Source organism: Ascaphus truei, chromosome 3 (genome assembly GCF_040206685.1).
Source record: "Ascaphus truei isolate aAscTru1 chromosome 3, aAscTru1.hap1, whole genome shotgun sequence".
NCBI classification, from domain to species: domain Eukaryota; kingdom Metazoa; phylum Chordata; class Amphibia; order Anura; family Ascaphidae; genus Ascaphus; species Ascaphus truei.
Genome location: NC_134485.1, coordinates 434544414 through 434565832, shown reverse-complemented (window position 1 = coordinate 434565832; position 21419 = coordinate 434544414). Strand labels below are relative to the sequence as shown.

Here is a 21419-nt window from a genome sequence, read left to right as displayed (position 1 = left end):
CCGCCACCGCCGTCTTCTTTCCCGGGGTTAGGTCACGTCCCAGCAGCACAGTCTCATGCGCCTGGATCCGATACATTAGGTCGTCAAACGCCAAGGCTTGTCCCGGCACGAGGCAGCCGCTAATGCGTACGGACACCGGATGCAGTGGGAGGAGTCCCCTCAGTAGCTGGGTGGTGCGCAACCCGTCGGCATCCATCTTCTGCACCACCCCCTTTCTCACCAGGGTCCACAGATCCAGATGTAGCCGTCTAAGGAAGTCGGACACCATCTCTCCCTCCTTCTGGGCCAGAGCATGGAACTTGGCCATCAAGGCGAATGCATTCACAGGAACCCCATACGTCTTGGTAAGGCAGTAAATGATGGCCGCCGTATCAGCCTCCGGGTGGTCGCCCCGATAGCAGTGCACCATGTGGGACGCTGGGGGTCGCAGGCACTCAATTATACGCTGCCTCCAGACGGCATCCATGCAGGGCCATTCAGGAAGTACCTGTTCCATGTGATCCAGCCAGTCTTCAAATACGACTTCGCCCAGAGGTGTGGGTTTGTCACCAGAAAATGCCTTCAGCTTTCGGTATTGGTGTGTGACGACTCAGGAGATTCCTTCCTCTCCTTGTCCCTCTCTCCCATCTCCTGTCCCCCTTTCTACTCCTTCCCATTCCTCTCCTTCACCTTCTACCTCTCTCCCCTTGCCGCAGCGCGTTCCCCTCAGGTCCCGCATACACACGCGCTCCCTTAACCCTTGCCTTGGCAGAGACACACACACACAGAAACACACGCACACGCACACGCACACACACACTGACACACGCACACACACTGACACGCACGCACACGCACTCACACACACACCGACACACGCACACACACTGACACACACACACACACACTGACACACACACACACACACACACACACACACACACACACACACACACACACACACACACACACACACACACACACACACACACACACACACACACACACACACACACACACACACTGTCTATCTCTGTAAATTCCACGCGTCAGGCACAAACAAGCCCCGCCCGCTGTTTACCTGTCTCCTAGCAACCATTCATCCCGAGCGACCAATCACAAGCGGCTACACCACGCTCTGTCCGCGCGCAGTGATACCAGACAGCTACCACAGGCCTGTCACAAAAATCCCTGTCAAAGAATCCCTCCCGAATACCGGGTGTTTGTAACGAAGCCAGAGAGGCAGCGGGCGCAGGGCTTCGCTCGCGTCACTTACCCCTTACCCTCGCGTTTTTCAGCGAGCGACGCGGGTCTGAACACGAAGGGGAAGACGGGAAGCCGAAACGGCGGAGGGATAGTACTTTAAGGGAGCGGTGAGGTGTCCCGGAGAGTATATAAAGGGCTACAGCCCCGTCTGACAGTCAGTCAGCGGAGAGACGCTGCCGTGATAAGTTTGGATATTGCTGCCTGCGCCACCGAGTACCACGTGACATTTAGCAGCACTCACACATCTCACCCCCTGTGATTGTCACTTTTAAAGTCCAGGTGAGTGTGCGCCTCACGTGTCGGCCTGTGCCACCCAGTAACAGCAGCTGTGCCCTGGTGTGGCAGCTGGGGACCTGCTTGCTCTGGCACAGTAACTCCTGCAGTGCCTCTGTGTGCAGGGTGTTGAGCTTGCACTCAGCACAATGTTGGTGCCTTTTATAAATGAGGGGGTAATGTGGCAGCGGGTGACACTTCTCCCCCAGGGTTTGCCCTGGGCAGTGGCTGACACAAGCAGTGTTACTGTGTGTGATTACCACACAGGGGGGAGGATTCTTGCAGCCAGGAAAGGGTTACTGGGCACCTGATGTGGCACAACCCTTCCCACCAAGGGGTCCATGTGCTGAGCCCCTGTTAGCTGGGAGTGTATTTTAGGGTGACAGTAATGCACCCCTAGTAATAAGAGTGCCTGTGATGTGACGTCACGCGTCTGTACCATACTGCGCTGTTTGAAATGAACTAAGAGTGTTTAATACCTTTTATATACCTGGCTTATATAAATAAAACACACCGTCCCATTTTAATACCTATGTATATTGGGGTAATGTTTATAGTGGCTGTAGTATAACAGGACATAAATGCTGTCAAATGGCGCTGTGGCTCCTGTACAGCGGCTTATTTCTGCGCTAACACTGACCGGCGCTTTACTGCGTTGCGCCAGGGCCTGGGCATGTGGGGGTTTGATGCAGCTTTAAGTTTGGAGTTATTTTTGAGGCACAAATCCAATTAATTGATTTATTTAAGTGCATGCGCCCCATATCCCTCACTAAAACTTTTGATGTTTCAGAAAGAGAGAACTTGCACAGAAGAGCAAATCTTTGCGCCGCGTAGCACTTGGCCTACAGTATGGGGCATTGGCTCTGGGTGGTCTTGTTGGCTTAGATCAGGGGGGCTCAACTCCGATCCTCAAGCCCCACTCTCCCTACAGGTCAGGATACCCCAGCTTCAGCACAGGTGGCTCAGTCAAAGACTGAACTTCTGATTGAGCCACCTGTGCTGAAGCTGGGATATCCCCAAGCTGAGCTGTTGTGGGGGCTTGAGGATTGGAGCTGAGCCCCCCTGGTGTAGTGGTTGAGGACTGGAGCCGCCCCCCCCCCCCACCCCCCCTGGTATAGGGAACTTTACATCAAGTGACTTTTAATCTTTCTAAACAGATCCCACTGAGGCACTACCAAGTAGACATGTCCCTGTGACAAGTCTCCTTATCCGCGTGTCTCTGCGTCCTGTGGTCAGACCCCTTCCTCCGTCTCTGCGCTCTGGCTGGAGTGCTGGCTTGGCAGCAGAGCGCCCTGGCTGCCTGGTGTACCCTGCCCAGCGGGTAAACTCCTTGCTGGTGCTCCGGGGGACCTGTGCGGAGAGGACCAGGCTTGAGCTACCAGTTCAGTATATAAGCTCTCTGCTTAGCCACTTTGCTGGCAGAGGCTTCAGCACAGAGTTGATTCTTCCTGTAAGTGGAGTAGTGCTACACATCCCACTGGCTTGGTGCTGGGGGTGTGGGGTGGGGGGGGGGGGGGAGCTGGAGATGATATAACTGCGGGATGATGACTATCTCCTTATATCAGGGGCCAGCTGGCCGCCTAGTCAGATCTCATCTTGCTCTGCGGCCAGTTTCTTGATCTGGCGGCCAACTCCAGTCCTCAGGGGCCACCAACTGGCCAGGATATCTCTGCTTCAGCGCAGGTAGTGCAGTTGAAGTTTGAGCTGCCTGTGCTGAAGCAGGGGGTGTTCTGAACCTGACCTGTTTGTCACTCATTTTGTTTAGATGAAGCGCTTTGCAATGGAGAATACAGTAGGGTTTTTTTTTTATTGCCGTCGTGTGCGCTTATAGTAAGCGCGGCGCAAGGCGTGATCGCTGGAAGTCATCTCAATTTGATTTTTCCAGCGACCGTAGCCTGGCGTCGCCGGCACTGTAAGCGCAGGGAGCTTTAAGCACACGTGTTAGATCTCTTGCACAGCGTAACTGAGTGGGATATAGAGGAACAATGCGTCAGCCCTATAACAAGCATAGGGTGCAGGGCGAGTCAGCTCAGACACATTAAAGGCTCCCGAGGGACATACCTCCTGCAGACTGCGAGTGCGAAGCTGCAGCACGGCCCCTCTCTGGTAAGAGACCTGCCCAATAAGTGCAATGACGTCTGATCAGCGGGCGGGGGTTCTTTCCAAAGTCATCTGGCTACCGAAACGCTGGTGATGTGCCTGTAATCAAGCACTGACGGGAGGGGACCGGGAAACCACCGCCGCCGTGACACATCTGATGGCTGGGAGGCACGGACGGGCTGACCTGCATTGTGAGGCTGGTCCCACGGTCCCCCAGATCAGGCTAATAACGCACATGTAATGGGTTAAATCTGGGGTGCCCTGCCAGGCTGACAATTCCAGCATACACGTGGCTTGTGGTCCTTGCTCACCAGGTGCCGTGGCGGTTTTTACCATGGTGTATTTTGGGATACTAGGTGGAAGTTATAAGTCCCCCTACTGATTCCCAGTCTGAAGCATATGTAACACAAGGTGCCAATCTCCTAAATGTAACTTATTTACCCTTTGCCTGAGAACCACGACCTGTTGCTTCACAAACTCCACCTGTCCTCTAACCCAGGGTTCTCAAGGCCCCCTTCCCCCCCCCCCCCCCCCCAGGAGGTCCCTGCTTCAGCACAGGTGCTGCAGTCTTTGACTGAGCCACCTGTGCTGAAGCAGGGATATGATGATGACCTGTTTGTAGGGGCAGGATCTTGAAGACTAGTTGAGAACCCCTGCTCTAACCACTATAGTGCCAGCGACCCCTTGCACAATGTGGGGTAAAACCATGCTCCAAATCACTGACGCCTCAAGTGCCAAAGACTGCAGACCCCAATTGCGTGCCCGGACCTTCCTGCACTTACGGTTGATGTGTTTCTTAGTGCACTAGGGAAGATGTGACACTCTGGGTTTGACCCAAAAAAATGCTATTTGTAAGAATGCTTCCACTTGGTGTAATGTCAGTGGGTTCAGTGCTGGGAACGACCTCCATTCTGCCTGACTCCTTCCCCCGGTCACTCTCACTATGAAACCCTTTGTCTGTGTTGGTGATGTGACACCCGTTTCCCTGCCGTATAGAAGCGGCACACGGTAGCCTGTCCTTGCCCAGACTGCACTGCTGGGAGCTGTCACTCCGGGTTCTGCTCGGGCCCCACACTATATATAGCAATGATTCCGCTCGGGACGGTAATGCTGATTCAGTTTAATTTAAATAGGCTTGTCCTGTACCTTTTTAACCCATTCGGTGCTGGGCAGTCTCCCTCGGCAATGTGTTAGTGCTGCATCCTCGTGAAAGCACTCGTCACTGTAACACTTAATGACTTGCTTGTGTTCAGGATTTAACAGCTGTGCAGCATGAAGCCCGAGCCTTACTGCTAACAGATCAGTGACTATACAAACTATACTTTTAGCTTGGGTTAGTAATATGGCCCCTATATGGTGCGGGGTGACTGCTACACTGTCCCTGAATGTGCACCAATATTTCCCTGGTGCCGGAGGCTTTCACCATGTTGGATGGACCATTTGCACAATATCTTACACAATCAACAGCTGCTCCATTCATTACCACACTTTGCTGCCATGGGTTTGTACTCTTGCGTTTGTCCTGGGGACGGGTGGCTGTCATGTTGTAATAACTTTTGAGCAGGCGCATGTTCAGCAGCGTGTCCATGTGCAAGAGGAGACATGGAAGATCTGTCAAGCTTTGTACACTACAGTTTAATCTTCAAAGCGGTGGGTTCATTAAAGGGTCCCGCGACTTGTACAGAGGCCGGTGTAGCTGGTGGCACTGGACTGCCTTTAACATTCTGATTTAATTCGGCGGGCCCCGTTTCCGTAAATGGCTTTATAATTCTGTCTGAAGATTCAGTGACTCCGTGGGAGGGGTGGTGGACACGTGGCATAGCCTCTAACAGAGGTGGTAGGGTACAGGAAGGGGTTTCTACACTTGCGTAGGACAGCCTTGTCCATCAAACAGGAGAACCTAAGGATCTAACGGGGTCTGAGGTCTCACAGCGCGCAGAATTGACTAGATGGTCCACGTGGCTCTTCAGTTTCTGTTTGTATGTGCAGCCACGTCCCTGGGGTTTGTGGTTCTCTGGCCTTTCTGATTGGGGTATAAAGCCCAGCCTGGCTGGTCCCCTGGGTATAACGCACAGCGTGGCTGGTCCCCTGGGTATAACGCATAGCGTGGCTGGTCCCCTGGGTATAACGCATAGCGTGGCTGGTCCCCTGGGTATAAAGCCCAGCGTGGCTGGTCCCCTGGGTATAAAGCCCAGCGTGGCTGGTCCCCTGGGTATAAAGCCCAGCGTGGCTGGTCCCCTGGGTATAAAGCCCAGCGTGGCTGGTCCCCTGGGTATAAAGCCCAGCGTGGCTGGTCCCCTGGGTATAAAGCCCAGCGTGGCTGGTCCCCTGGGTATAAAGCCCAGCGTGGCTGGTCCCCTGGGTATAAAGCCCAGCGTGGCTGGTCCCCTGGGTATAAAGCCCAGTGTGGCTGGTCCCCTGGGTATAAAGCCCAGCGTGGCTGGTCTCCTGGGTATAAAGCCCAGCGTGGCTGGTCCCCTTGGGCATCAGTGTAATTTCCCTTGGTGACTATGGGACTGCACCTTTTTGAAGTCTCACTTGACCATGACACGGTACATCTGTTTATCTACTAGCACAGGCATGGCCAACTCCAGTCCTCAGGTCTTCAGCATATCCCTGCTTCAGCACTTGTGGTGTAGTCTTCAACTGAGCACCCTGTGCTGAAGCAGGGATATCCTGAAGACCTGAGATGTTGGTGACCCTTGAGGACTAGAGTTGGCCGTCCCTGTTCCAGATGCGTCCCCAGCATTGTTGGCACACGTAGTAGATAAAAGGAAGGTAGAGGTGGTGCTTTTGATGGCTAACTCGTGGTCGGCGGTCAAGCTTTCAATACCATAAAAAGCAGTTTATTTTTTACAAATAGTGTGGGTAACAAAATGCTACGAATGCCCTGAGATTTCAGTTGCCAGAAGGGGCCATTGTGGCCCCTGTGAGCGTGCGCTCTCACGGTGCGCTGGTTACTGAAGGCTGATCCCTTTCCTTGCGTTCCTCTGTAGACGAGTAGCTCACAGTGCAGGATTTCTGGGCCCTGGGGCCTCTCTGTGGAGCGTGTCTCCCGGCCTGCCCGCTGACGTCACTGGAATGGCTTTGTGGTATTTGCTGATGGAGGCTCCTTCTGGAGATGGCTGCTTTTCTACTTGTGTTCCCTGTCTGTGCCCCAACTGTGGTGTAACGTGCCCCCAGCGCTGCCTGCGTTCTGCTGAAGGTAAAGGCCCCGCATGTAACTTCCAGCGAGCACAATCTTTAAAAGAGAAGTCCCACATAGGGCTAAGTGGAGCTTATATTTTCATGTTGCTAATGGGTTAACTAGGTGGTTCTTTAAATCTAGGAAATATTTAAAGGGCCGCCTGAGCTGGAACCAAAACTAAGGCTGCGCTTATAGTGCCGGCGACGCGATGTCGCTCCAAAACAAATGCATTTCCGTCGCATCCGCTTATAGTAAGCGCGTTGCGACAAAATTTGGTATTTCAGAGGCTGGTTCAGGTGACAATCAATGGCCAGGTCACTTGCGACATCGCTGCAAAGCGAAATCCAACTCGCAGGTGACGTCGCCCGTCGCTATCCGCGCGGCCTAAGGCCTCGGTCCCGCTGCGCTCGTTGGCGCGGGCGGCCATGTCGCGAGTTCCCCACCAGCAGGGGAATCCTCGCGAGCCGGTCCCGGTCCCCCCTGGCGGCACAGCTGACTACACGCTGTGGCGCGTCAGCCGCTAGGAGACACAAGAGAATGGTGTTTCCTAGCGTTGACGCGTCACGTGGTGTGGCTGTGAGCCAATGGGGAGGAGAGGCTTCGGGGAGGAGTGTGGAGTGAAAGCAGGTGTGTGTGGGTGTCTGTGTGTGTGTGGGTGTCTGTGTGTGGGTGGGTGTCTGTGGGTGGGTGTCTGTGTGTGGGTGGGTGTCTGTGTGTGGGTGGGTGTCTGTGTGTGGGTGGGTGTCTGTGTGTGGGTGGGTGTCTGTGTGTGGGTGGGTGTCTGTGTGTGGGTGGGTGGGTGTCTGTGTGTGGGTGGGTGTCTGTGTGTGGGTGGGTGTCTGTGTGTGGGTGGGTGTCTGTGTGTGGGTGGGTGTCTGTGTGTGGGTGGGTGTCTGTGTGTGGGTGGGTGTCTGTGTGTGGGTGGGTGTCTGTGTGTGGGTGGGTGTCTGTGTGTGGGTGGGTGTCTGTGTGTGGGTGGGTGTCTGTGTGTGGGTGGGTGTCTGTGTGTGGGTGGGTGTCTGTGGGTGTCTGTGTGTGGGTGGGTGTCTGTGTGTGGGTGGGTGTCTGTGTGTGGGTGGGTGTCTGTGTGTGGGTGGGTGTCTGTGTGTGGGTGGGTGTGTGTGTGTGGGTGGGTGTGTGTGGGTGTCTGGGTGTGGTGTGGGTGTCTGTGTGTGTGGTGTGGGTGTCTGTGTGTGTGGTGTGGGTGTCTGTGTGGTGTGGGTGTGTGTGTCCTCAGCAGCTCCAGCTCGAGTCTGTGGAGGGAGGGGGGGGGGAGAGTAGCAGGTCCCTCCGCTCAAGCCACCCCCCCCCCCTCCCTGTCAAGCCTCCCACTCCCGCCCACCTCCCGCTCCGGCTCCCTACAGACCGCATATCGCGGTCTGTGTATGTCAGCGCACCGCCTGTCTGCAGTGCGGGTGCGCTGACTCTGGGAGCGGGGCCTTAGCCTAACTCTGCAGCTCATGCTACAAGTGATCTCAAACTTCTCTTGCTATTTTTAAACGGTCTTAAAAATGCCGTACCACACGACGTAGTGGCCTTCTAGCTATGAAAGTGATTTAATCACTTCCAGTTCAAGGCGCAGTGTACATGTCGCCTTTAGCATTTTCTTAGCTTCTACTTATTTATAAAATATTTTACCAGGAAGTAATACATTGAGAGTTACCTCTCGTTTTCAAGTATGTCCTGGGCACAGAGTAAAACAAATAATACATGGTTACAAGTACAGTTACATAATTGAACAGGGTATACATTATATACAAGACATTGCGTGCACAGTTAAAGATAATATATATTATGGGCGTATGTAACAGTTACAGACCAGATTAAAATGTGAGACAGCCTTAGGTTTGAAAGAACTTAAACTGGTGGTGGATGTGAGAGTCTCCGGTAGGTTGTTCCAGTTTTGGGGTGCACTTGGGAGTGAAAATAAATTGCGTCTGAATTCAAGAATAAGAGATGCGTTCTTTTAATATGCCCGAGGCTACAATTTTATAGTATAACCTGTTCAACAAGGGAAGTGTAAAAACACACAAGGTATAACCTACATTTCCGATCGTTACCTTGTTTCCCAAAGTAATGCTGCTACCACTTTGTGGCCAGAGACTCGCATTATTCAGTGGGTTTCAACATCTAGCACAATCCCAAACCGGTCTCCAGATGTGTCTGGCTCGGGTTCCTGGCTGATATACCATACACTTCCGTTTGGGTTTGTGCCGAGGGTGTGAGTATATAGTCTTTAACCAGCGACTGAAGACGCAAAGCGGCCCGTGTGATTCACTTTAAATCAAGCAATCTCCATTTGCAACAGGTTTATGTCGGACTGGACTGGCCCATCCCCAGCCCTACAGAAAGGGATTCATACGAGGCATCGTCGCGTCAGATCCCATCTGAACAAGTTCATACAGGCTATTATATTACTTTACATGTAGCCATATTTCTTCCCACTCGGATGTACAATCTTCCACACTTTGCGGCAAAGTTTGGGAATGCCGTGTGTGTTTAATACAATGACAGAAACACAAGTTGTGATCCTCATAACTGCAGGTAAAGGGGTTTTAATGTCCCGTTTATGTGCGCTACACATGTTCCATTGGAAGTCCTCTCTCTGCGTGTCCCCTCTTTAGCTAGTGCTTGGTGTAAAGGCACATTGTATTAAAGGCGCCTCCAGTACAAAGTTTATAGTTGGGGTGAGATGCAGGTGAGGGGCCATTTTAAAAGTAATACTCCATATTTTCCATAACACCCACATTTACTGGTGTTTATACTTGGTAAAGGCTCAAGATTTGACTTCCTAATTATCAGGATTGCTTCAATAAGGGGTGGCCAGCTAAAGTCCCCAGGGCCCAACAGACCAGTTATTTGGGATTTCCCTGCTTCAGCACAGGTGGCTCAGTCATTATGACTGAGCTTTCTGTGCTGAAGCAGGGATATCCTGAATCGGGCCTGTTGGTGGCCCCTGGATTAAATGGAAACAGCAAGGATGAAGAGGAGCACAGCAGCGTTTCCCAGCAGCTTCCAGCTAGTAGATCGCCAAAAAATAAGGGTAACTCCAAACAGGGATGAGTATTAAAAAGGGAATTTAATGGTCAGTTACAGAGAACAAACAATGGCAGGAACGCACCTACGCGTTTCGTCCGTAACTCACACCTTGAGAGTCCTTTACGGACGAAATGCATAGGTGCGTTCCTGCCATTTTGTTCTCTGTAACTGACCATTAAATTCCCTTTTTAATGCTCATCCCTATTTGGAGTTACCCTTATTTTTTGGCGATCTACTAGCTGGAAGCTGCTGGGAAACGCTGCTGTGCTCCTCTTCATCCTTGCTGCTTGTGTTTACCTTCAGAGGACAGCACGCTGGAATTGATCCATCAGCCGAGGACACCACCAAGGAAGGTAAAGGGCTTCGGCCCATTATACTCATACCATCCAGTGCTGGACTGACTGAGTTATTTCCCCAGGGTTGAGTACACCACTATTAGGAGACCTATTTCGGGGTACCCGCGTGGGGACCACCAGGCCTCTAGTTTCTCACCCTGGGATGTTATGAATTATACTCTATGTCCTTGAATTTGGATCTATTATGGAAAATGGAATTATTCTACTATTAATGAGCTACTCATGGTGATGCACCAATACACTGCCTGTCTATCCCTGGATTAAATGGACCTGGTTATGAATTTACTTCACGCGATCCTATAGAGTAAAAGGGACTCTTCCCTCGTGCCACTACACGTGAATAGGTCTAATAAATATTTCCGGAGACTTGCCTGACTTTAAATGGTGCTTTTGAAGGTATCGGCGCTCCCAATGCCATTAATGAACTGCTACCAAAACTCCAGTGACCGAGTCCCTGGGGGAGGGGGGACCAGGCCAATGTGTCTGCCCCTGTCACCATTGTTTCTGTAAGCACCACCACTATCTGCTTCGTCATAATCTGTTCAATCTTTATCGGCCTTTTTGAAGAAATACATTCAGATGTTGAGTTTATTTACCGCAAACCGGTTATTCCACAAATGAACTGAGCAGCCGAGGTCTCCTGAAAGGGTGTGGTCCTCCATATTGCAGGCCATCCTCTTGGAACCCCCTGACCATACTACTTGTTCGTATGTTCACGCCACAATGTCTCTCACTCCTGCTGACCTGGCGCACAGAATAGTAGCTGTGTAAAATAGATCCATGCCAAGGTCCTCGGACAGCTGTATCTGTTTACAAGTTCAGTGCGTTCATTAATCACACTATTTATAACCAGTGACGTTGTGCAACTAAATATAACGTGGAACCGTGGCCTGCTGCACAGGTTCCTGAGCAATGACACGGGATACTTATCTCCTGGACCTGCTCACCGTGAGCTCCATTTCTCGTTCAGACCTCTTATTGGAAGTTTTCAAATTAGGCGGCACAGAACAGGAGTGACACCTGGTCTCCATACACCTAATAAGTAAATCTCTTCTGTGCTCAGCACATTTTATTTCTACATAACAAGCAGAGGGAATTATAGTTGAATTGTGGAGGATACCAATCTTCCACCGTATGTGGTTCCAACTTTAACAAAAGGTGGTAATGATTACGATAGGAGAACAGGGTTAATTCCAGATGTTGAAGTAGGCAGCCAGACAAGAGGATGTTTCCTGGTGAAAGTCCCTTAGGAGGTCTGGTGTTTACAACTGAAATTCAGTCTCCCTGAGCTCAATGGTGATCTTTATTTCCAAAGACTACTTCACTAGTGCGCAAGAAATTGAGCTTGTTTTCTTAGCAAAGCTGCTACAGTGAAGCATCTGTGAGCATATGGGGGATAGCTTGTTTCTAGTGTCCCAAACTCCCTTATTTGGGTAGCATAAAATAACCCCCCATTGACTTTGCACCTTCCTATTGGCCTGTGGGATCAACCAGATTGGGCAGTTGTTTTTGATTTCCCTCAATGGAGGATACTGGCAACTAAACCAGTTAGTATCTCTACCGATGTGACGCGGAACTAAATATATGCTGGATTGCTGCTTTTTAAATGTGTTAATATAAGCTATAAACACATTTTACCATGTGTAGTAGACCATTTGGGTCTAGATTAATCCACACTGAGGATAAAGAACATGCTTTGGACCAGATTTGGCCTAAAACACAGGTGGTATTCTAACCAGTAACTAAACAAATGGCCTTGTTTACTTAACTCAAGTAGGTTTTTCAGAGGCCTGAATCTGATTTTTCAGAGCCCACTTAGATTCTCCTTGCCCCCTATCCCAGGCTAAGCCTCAAGGTGGCTGATCTGCTGCTTGACTGGAAGCCCAACCCTCAAAGGCCACAGATAAAAATTGAAGTGGAAAGAGAAGCAAGATGTTCTGTTCCAAATAAAAGATGATGCTTTCTTCTGTGGAAGGGTCCCCTTGATGCCATTTATCCTTCCCATCCATGTAACCACATTTCATTCACTTAAAGCAGGACTCTGCCTTCCTCGCGGACCTTTCATTACCAATACCTAACTGGTGGCTCTTTCATACTAGGACCTCACTATCCTTGTCCCACCCATGAGACACATTGTCCGAATTAGAATAGCAATGAATATATGGTGCTGGCTTTGTGGATTGGGTGAATATTGTGACCCTGTATTGGCTGGCGGAGCCCCCGGACACTAGGGCTAGCTCTGTAAAGACTGGTCATGCTCTTGGGACCCCCTATTCGGGTTGGTATCGCAGATCTTCCCATGGGGCTTTCACTGAAGATGTACACTATTATGGTGTCCATACTGCATGGCATATCGGTAATGGATTACCTGTGTATAAAGGTGAACTGCTTGTGTTGAGCGTTGTGGTGCCAGTAACTTGCTGTGGTTTGGTTGCCATTCTGATGGCAAGCTGGTTAAGCTGCCATCTTCAATGCGCACAATCTGTGCTTCTAAACGTTTTTGTCTTCAATCCTGCTCCTTGCTATGTGTGCCATCTTTCTTTCTATCCTGGTTGTTGCACAACAAAGGGTCACTGAATTAAAGAACTACCAGAGTTTGCCATAGAAACCCAGGCCATTGTAATCTCCGAATGTCACAGGATTATGGCTGGGGAAGAAGTCTAAATCCTAATATCAACTTGGCTTCTAAAACATTTGAGTAACTTGTGGTTTTAACCCCCTCTGAACCATACAGTTTACATTCTCTTCTCCCCCAAACCTCCCCTTCCCATGACTCCTAAAAGCCATGCTGTATGTGACGTGACTATGCTCTGTAGTCTGCTGTTTAACCCACAGGTTAGTGATTCACCAGATGTTGGTGGGTGTCGGCCTGTAGCCACTTCATGGACGTGGGGAGGATTCCTTGACACAAACTCTTAAATTGCATGTCTGGGAATCGGTTATCTTCTGTAGATTCCCTGAGATGTTTGGGATATATAATGGATCTATGCTTGCGTGGCTAATAAGATCACGGGCAAAGGTGAAGACCTCCTTTTTTTTAAGGCCTCATTCCCATTACACTGCAGACGGGGCGGCAGACATGTCATGTAGTAACACTTGCATTAACAACGTAATGCAACAGTCTCCGGAAGAGAAACAAAATACCAGAAACCCACATGGCGCTTCAATAGCTGCATTGCGTGTGTAACGATGGGGCGTCGACTTTCAGCTGCATAACAATACGGGGGAGGGGGTTATAATGGACTTATTGACCTTTCACCTGAGCACTGATCACACAGCCCTATGTTCAGTTCCACTTAGCGTAGTGGTAATAAGTACAGCATGAGTGAGTCACTTCTGAATGTGGGCACGGAAGGGCAGTCCCTTCTAGCGCCATCTGTCTGGGTTGTGTGTTTTCTTTATATAGCGCAATTAATGTACACAGCGCGTGACCATCCTATAAATGACACATAGTGGGAACAAGCGCTTCAGACATAAAAGTAACATTTAGGGAAAGGAGTCCCTGCCCCGAAGAGCTTACAGTCTAAGCATATCCCTTAACTCACCTGATGCCTATGGGTATTTGAGTTGGTTGGTGAGCTGATATTTGGGAGTTTGTGGGGATTTCTCCCCTTGCCTGTCACTGATCAGTAAGGCTTTGCACAGGCAGTGCCCCTCCACCTTCTCCCTTACTGTTTTAGGAGCAGGTGGGAGAAGGGTAAAGAGAACGTCTCCAAAAAAATGAGATGTGGACAAATCTTGGCCATTAGCATAGGTGTGGGTGTGTAGGGGAAGCCAATTTGGCGTTTTCTGGCTGGGTAGATGGTGATGCACCTTGTTTAATAATAGGGCCAATCTGTTTGCCCTAACTGGCTTTCAAAAGGACTGCTTTAAAAAAAAAAAGTCCCTTTAAATCGTGACTGTCTGTAAAATAGTGGTATTTACCTCTAATGCGCTCACATGTGACCTTGTTACACACAGATCACCTTGCAGAGGTGTTATCACTGCACTGCCTGTAATGCCTATCAACTTCCCCGGTAAGGGTCTCACAAGATGCTGCGGTGTCAGACTTGTACTGACTCGTCGCACTGACTTGCAAGCAAACTGAACAAGCACAAATAAAAATACAAAATATACTGTGACAAGCGCTATACCTAAATGTGACTTTATATCACATGCGCCAGGTTTATGTCTATTTTTGTATTTGTATTCTTGTGAACAGGCACAAAGTCTGACCCTTTATGCAGAACTGGGGCTGAAACGCTTTGTTTTGCAGGATGGAAATGTGCATTTCCTCAAAGCAGTACCTGGTGGGGTTCGCCCCCCTCTTCTCCCCTCTCCCCCTGCAGTACCTTGTGGGGTTCTCCTCCCCCCCGCCCCCCCTCCCAAAGTACCTTATGGGGCACTAGTACAGCCACCACTGAGGTGGGACTTGGCAGTTTCTGGGGCTTGCCACGCCACAGCCTAGGGCAGGATCGCCAATTAACAAACTAGATCTGCTACAAGCCAGCACATTAACCATTATACTACAATGTTTCCATGGGTATATTAGCTGAGCAGGACTATTGCAATCTGGATGCTATTGTACTTGATGCTGTGGTGTCTCTCCATCCTGCTCCCCAACTCCCATGTTACCCCCAGTTTGGGTAGAAGCCCTCAAATAAAAGTTTGTATTCTCTGTTCTCTTGCATCTCATTTGACCTGTTCTGTTGTGTGAACAGGACTGGTTAAATGACATCAAATACACAGGACACTAAGACAATACTTGCCCTGTGGGGAAAAAATTCCCAATTTCCAACGGTTTGCTGTGTGGTGCTATGATTAACCCTCTGCCTGCTGGAGGCTGGGAGAGTTTGGTGTTCTTGCGATAGAACGAGTTCAATTATAAGTAGATTTTCCAACAGGTACAATATGGCCCATTAAACTGGATGAAGCCATAGTCTAACTGGGACATCACTCATTACCTGGTGGGCGAAATATTCGGCTGTACTTTATTTTTTTTTATTTTTTATATATATATATATATATATATATATATATATATATATATATATATATATATATATATATATATATATATATATATATATATATATATATATATATATATATATATATATATATATATATATATATATATATATATATATATATATATATATATATATATATATATATATATATATATATATATATATATATATATATATATATATATATATATATATATATATATATATATATATATATATATATATATATATATATATATATATATATATATATATATATATATATATATATATATATATATATATATATATATATATATATATATATATATACAAACCCCTTTGCTTCTTGCAAAGTATAATACAGGCATACCCCGCATTAACGTACGCAATGGGACCGGAGCATGTATGTAAAGCGAAAATGTACTTAAAGTGAAGCACTACCTTTTTTCCACTTATCAATGCATGTACTGTACTGCAATCGTCATATACGTGCATAACTAATGTAAATAACGCATGTGTAACAGCCTCTATAGTCTCCCCGCTTGTGCACAGCTTCGGTACAGGTAGGGAGCCGGTATTGCTGTTCAGGACGTGCTGACAGGCGCATGCGTGAGCTGCCGTTTGCCTATTGGGCGATATGTACTTACTCGCGAGTGTACTTAAAGTGAGTGTACTTAAAGCGGGGTATGCCTGTACCTGTTTAATCTATGGATCATAACTTCCTCTTTAATAAACCTCCTCTTTAATAAACCTAAGGCAGTACCAGCACTCTGTCTCTCACAGCTTGGTCCCAAGCACTCTACAGAGCACGAGGAGCAGAGGACAGAGGGTTTGCTCATTTTCATTAATTGTTTAGATATCTGATATCTGCATCCGAACTTTGTCCTATTTATAGCTTATGACCTATAGGTTTTTTTTTTTTTTTTTTTTTTTTTTTTTAAGCAGTGTGGGATTATCTGGTAGTGGGGAGGGAAGGCTTAGGGAAGTACCTTTGGGACCAGGGGGAATGGGTCAGATGAAGAGGTCACCCCTCGAAACGTCGCCCCCCCGCTAGTTTGCTTTCCTTTTTCCATATTGTGGTTTTTTTCCTTTTATTTCATGTGTTTTTTTTTTTTTTTTTTCCCTTCTCCTTCTTTCCCCTCCACCCCTATACTTTGACCTTTCCCCTCCACCCCCTATACTTTGACCTTTCCCTTGGTGACATTCATTTTCTCATTGCGCATTGGCTGTTGCTATAATTTCAGTTTATTGCTAGTGTCATTAAAATGGTTCATTTTCACTACACTGGTATTCTTCAGTATCTTTAGCTGTGAGACAGAGTGCTGGTACTGCCTTAGGTGTGTTAGTACTTGTGAGGGGAGTAAGGTCCCCTCCTGTTCCGTGCACCCTGCAACCTTCCTTATTTTCCTTGTCAGAGTGCTGTCTATCGCCCCCCTTTCTGCCATAACTTTATCTTTAGCATAAAATATACTGTAAATGGCCTAAAATGTCAGGTCTGAAATGACTTGAGAAAAAACAAACTGATATGGGTCTAGGAGGAGCAGCTAATCGGCAAGAGTTTACACAGGCAAAGCCATCATTGGCTGATGGATGGGCCAAGTGTAAAAACACTTGATTGACGACCATTCCGCTTATAATTTTCATAAAGATGAGTGGGCAAGTCCCTGCTTTTAGCCCTCTGATTTCTATAGGGGAGCCGGCCAGTGTCCCACTTCAGTGAAGGTTTTCTGGCTGTGGGGTTGCACCTATGTAACGGTGACGTCCCACTTTCTATGCCGCACGCTGGCTTACCTGCAACGCACCTCGATTGGCATCTAACCTTTTTACCGGCTGTTTGCTGTCTAAACTAAACATGGCATCTTGCCATTTCCGTGCTTCCTATTTGGCATTAGTCACTTCAGAGGAACCGCTCCCAACAGGCCCGTCTCTGCGACTTTGTACTCCCTGCTACCTGATCAGTCGGGATTAACCTTTCACTCTTAAGTGTCGAGCCAGCATGTCACCCGTAGGTGTGTCTATTGGCCACACACTGCTGTATTTTCGGAGGGAGGGGAGGTATTTCCGTGAAGGTTGCATTTAAACTGCATAAAGACCTGCTATATTCCATATTTCCAATGATTTTCATATGGATTTTGGAATAAAACCCCTAGAACCTCCATGTTTACATGCAATGTTCGCTTTCGCACAAACAAAGCACCGTCCTACACAACAGAACTATTAAAAGGGGGAAAAGTTGGACTTTTTTTTATTTATATATACAGGGATAGTAATTTTAGAAAGGGATATACCAAATTACTTCCTGGAACATCCTTGCCATATTACTGAAAGAGGTAAAACCCCACAAATGAGCCCTCTGCCTCAATGAATGTCAAAGTGGTCATTCGAAATAAAATCAGTTTATAATGGGAGCTCTGTTCCAAGTAAAAGAATGAGTTCTAGTCGTCTAACAGTTAACACAACTACATTTGTGTGTTTGACGTGCTCATTAAACACACAAAGATGATTGCCTTGATAGTGTGAATGTTTTAAAAAGGGCTAGATATCAGGTGATACAGGTGCATCGAACCCTGCCGTGGCTAACCATCCGGGACTGGTCAGGGATAGTAATGTGTTAGCAGTGTATCGGGTCCCGGGACAGTAATGTGTTGGCAGTGTATCGGGTACCAGGACTGGTCAGGGATAGTAATGTGTTAGCAGTGTATCGGGTCCCGGGACTGGTCAGGGATAGTAATGTGTTGGTAGTGTATCGGGTCCCGGGACTGGTCAGGGATAGTAATGTGTTGGCAGTGTATCGGGTCCCGGGACTGGTCAGGGATAGTAATGTGTTGGCAGTGTATCGGGTCCCGGGACAGTAATGTGTTAGCAGTGTATCGGGTCCCGGGACTGGTCAGGGATAGTAATGTGTTGGCAGTGTATCAGGTACCGGGACTGGTCAGGGATAGTAATGTGTTGGCAGTGTATCGGGTCCCGGGACTGGTCAGGGATAGTAATGTGTTAGTAGTGTATCGGGTCCCGGGACTGGTCAGGGATAGTAATGTGTTGGCAGTGTATCGGGTCCCGGGACTGGTCAGGGATAGTAATGTGTTAGTAGTGTATCGGGTACCGGGTGGAGAAATGCTCAGTATGAGCAGCATTGTTGCAGTTAGTCCCGAAATGAGTATGGATAGGGGACTGATGGCTTTGTTGCAATATGACCGCCCCACTAGGTTTCAGGGAATGAGACAGCTGTTTAGGCAGAGTGGAAAAACGCAATCTTTCCATGTTTTGTTATCGGACTGCTATTTTTGAGTCGAATGTATTTTTCCCCTTGAGATAATCATTGGCTGTCATTGGGGTTTTCTGATTGCCTTCCTCTGGATTAATATACTGCAAGTACAAATATAGGATAAAGTGTCTTTAAATTTAACATGGGTTGAAGAAAAATGTGTGCAACCTAAACTATGTATAGCTACAATGGTCAGTTCTGTGGAATGGTGTATTCCAATGTTAAACGGCTTTGTTCTTCTCCACAGCTGTTCTGAAGCAGACCTGTCCTTGCAATGGCAGAAAAAGGAAACTGCGGCGGCAGCGACAGCAGCGACGGCACGTCAAAATCCTGCAGCGTCCTGACGTGGGAGCAGGTCAGCCGCTTAAGCCATTTCATGACCGAGGTGGTCCCGATCCATGGACGTGGCAACTTCCCCACGTTAAAGATCACACTGAAGGACATTGTGCAGATGGTGCGCAGCCAGCTAGAAAAGGCAGGAATCAAAGTGCGTGATGTCCGGCTCAACGGGTCAGCAGCCAGCCACGTCCTGGTCAAAGATAATGGCCTGGGCTATAAGGACTTGGACCTCATTTTCAGGGTTAGCTTGACTGCAGAGGCAGAGTTTCAGCTGGTCAAGGATGTGGTTATAGGTACACTCCTAAACTTCTTACCCAAAGGGGTGAACAAGGAAAAAATCAGCCCTGTGACCCTCAAAGAGGCCTACGTCCAGAAGCTGGTGAAGGTCTTCACTGATACTGACCGCTGGAGCTTAATATCCCTGTCAAACAAGGATGGGAGGAACATTGAACTCAAGTTTGTCAACTCCATCCGACGCCAGTTTGAGTTTAGCGTGGACTCTTTCCAGATTGTGCTAGACTCTCTGCTCCTTTACTATGACTGCTCCGAAAACCCCATGTCTGAGCATTTCCACCCAACGGTGATTGGGGAGAGCGTGTATGGGGACTTTGAGTCATCCCTGGGCCACCTCCGTCACAAGCAGATCGCCACCAAGAACCCAGAGGAGATCCGGGGAGGAGGGCTCTTGAAGTATAGCAACCTGCTGGTCCGGGACTTCAAACCAGCTGACAAGGAGCAAATCAAGTGCCTGGAGCGCTACATGTGCTCCCGCTTTTTCATAGACTTCTCTGACATTTTCGAGCAGCAGAGGAAGCTCGAGTCGTACCTCCAAAACCACTTCATGGGCGAGGAGAAGAGCAAGTACGACTACCTGATGATCCTGAGGAAAGTGGTGAACGAAAGCACAGTCTGTCTCATGGGACATGAACGCAGACAGACGCTCAACCTCATCTCGCTGCTCGCCCTACGGGTGCTGGCTGAGCAGAACATCATCCCCAATGCCACAAACGTCACCTGCTACTACCAACCTGCACCTTACGTCAGCGATGCCAATTTCAGCAATTATTACATTGCCAACACAGCCGTTTCCTACAGCCAGTCTTACCCAACGTGGTTACCCTGTAGTTAGAAAAACACTTTCCAATAGACCATCTGGGACAGCTAGTTCGCCATCTGAGGGCTTGTGGACACTGGTTTCTACAACCAAGCACACGGCTTCCCATAAATCTTTGGCACATGCCAGAGTCTTGCTCCTATGAGCCTTTATTGGAAGGCCGCCTAGCCCACTTTCCACACCAGTGGACCCATGTCCCTTTTCCACGCACCCCCCCCCCCCCCATTTATAACTTGGGCCATTGGAACTAGACCGCTGTGGGAACCCAAGTGTCCCTAAGGGCAGTGGTGAGACGATCCATTCCAGCCGGTTAGGTCTTCAGGTTAGCCACTTCATTCGCTGTGTAAAGGCCGTGAAAGTGGAGCTCAGGTTAATAGTTTTAATGAGTCTTTTCTACAGACGCTGCGTTTCTTCGAAGCCACAATGCTGGGTGGTTAATAACGAAGAGCGGTCATCCGTGTCTAGTTCATGGGTTGCCTGGTTTGTTCTGTCATGGCGGCAGGGCAGCCTGGTGAACATTTGGTGTGTAAGCGTTTCAGGTTCCAGCAGCAAAGGTTAAACTGAACCTTCTCTGGCCAAGGACTGTTTGACCCTTTCAGTGTTAAAGGGTCCTGTAAAGGAGGACCCTCCAGCACTAATGGGGTTAACATACGTGAACTCCATTTAAAAGGCTTGAACCGTTTCCCCGTTGAACAAAGGGGTTTGGTTTGCAACATGGTCTCAAGGCCTTGGTTAAAAAAAAAATACAAATAAAAAAAATATAATAAATTAAATTAAAAAAAAACAAAAAAAACTTGGTGACATGGTATGAAAATCAAAATGTGAATTTTTCTTTTTGTTCAGTTTATTTATTATAAAGATATAAAATATAAACCAAAAAATACACCCAGAAACAGGAAAAAGACTTAAAAAAAAAAAAAAAAAAAAAGTATTACAAAAGTGTGCGTTGTGGTGAGGGGTAAAATTTCAGTGCAGCAATTTCCTATGCAATAGAGCCTTTGTTTTCTTCTCTATGGACGGGCTTGAGTGCCATTTCTTTTTCTTTTCTTGCAGTTCTGGGTGTGCAGAGCGGGATTGTTTCGGAATAAGTTCTATGTTGAGTGACTTTTGATTGCACGAGTTGAAATGGTGGAAACCCTTAAGGCCCAGATGAGGTTATTACTGTGTCCATATCCACAATACAATTCAGAGCATCCACATTGCTTGCTTCGTGTTTAATTTAAGTTTATTTTGTATTTGACCCGTGAGGCTGCAGCGTATAAAGATTCCTCAAGAGCCACGTTACAAACACTTCTCCATCTCACCTGGTGTTTCCCACGGCATCACCGGGGCAGGATTAGGAATCGCCACCCTGAGCCTTGTCCTGGCTTTCTGCCATCTCTCTGATGGATGCTGTCACTTAGTTCCTGGAGTGTTTGTGTCGGTTAAGGCTTCGGCATACAGTGGCCATAGCCTGCCTTTAAATCTAGCAACCTGGGTCCCTGTGCCTAATCCATGACACTTCAGT

General features: G+C 48.2%; 1 protein-coding gene across 1 annotated transcript; it reads left to right on the top strand.

Annotated features, from left to right (window-relative positions):
* Positions 1-1187: 1187 nt before the first annotated feature.
* Positions 1188-20865, top strand: TENT5C (terminal nucleotidyltransferase 5C). The gene is made up of 2 exons (XM_075592934.1): positions 1188-1524; positions 18707-20865. The coding sequence occupies exon 2, from the start codon at positions 18734-18736 to the stop codon at positions 19925-19927; it is 1194 nt and encodes a 397-aa protein (XP_075449049.1). The 5' UTR covers positions 1188-1524; positions 18707-18733; the 3' UTR covers positions 19928-20865.
* Positions 20866-21419: the final 554 nt, after the last annotated feature.

Coding starts and splice junctions, on each gene's coding strand:
- TENT5C (XM_075592934.1), top strand. CDS start 18,734: ATGGCAGAAAAAGGAAACTGCGGCGGCAGCGACAGCAGCGACGGCACG.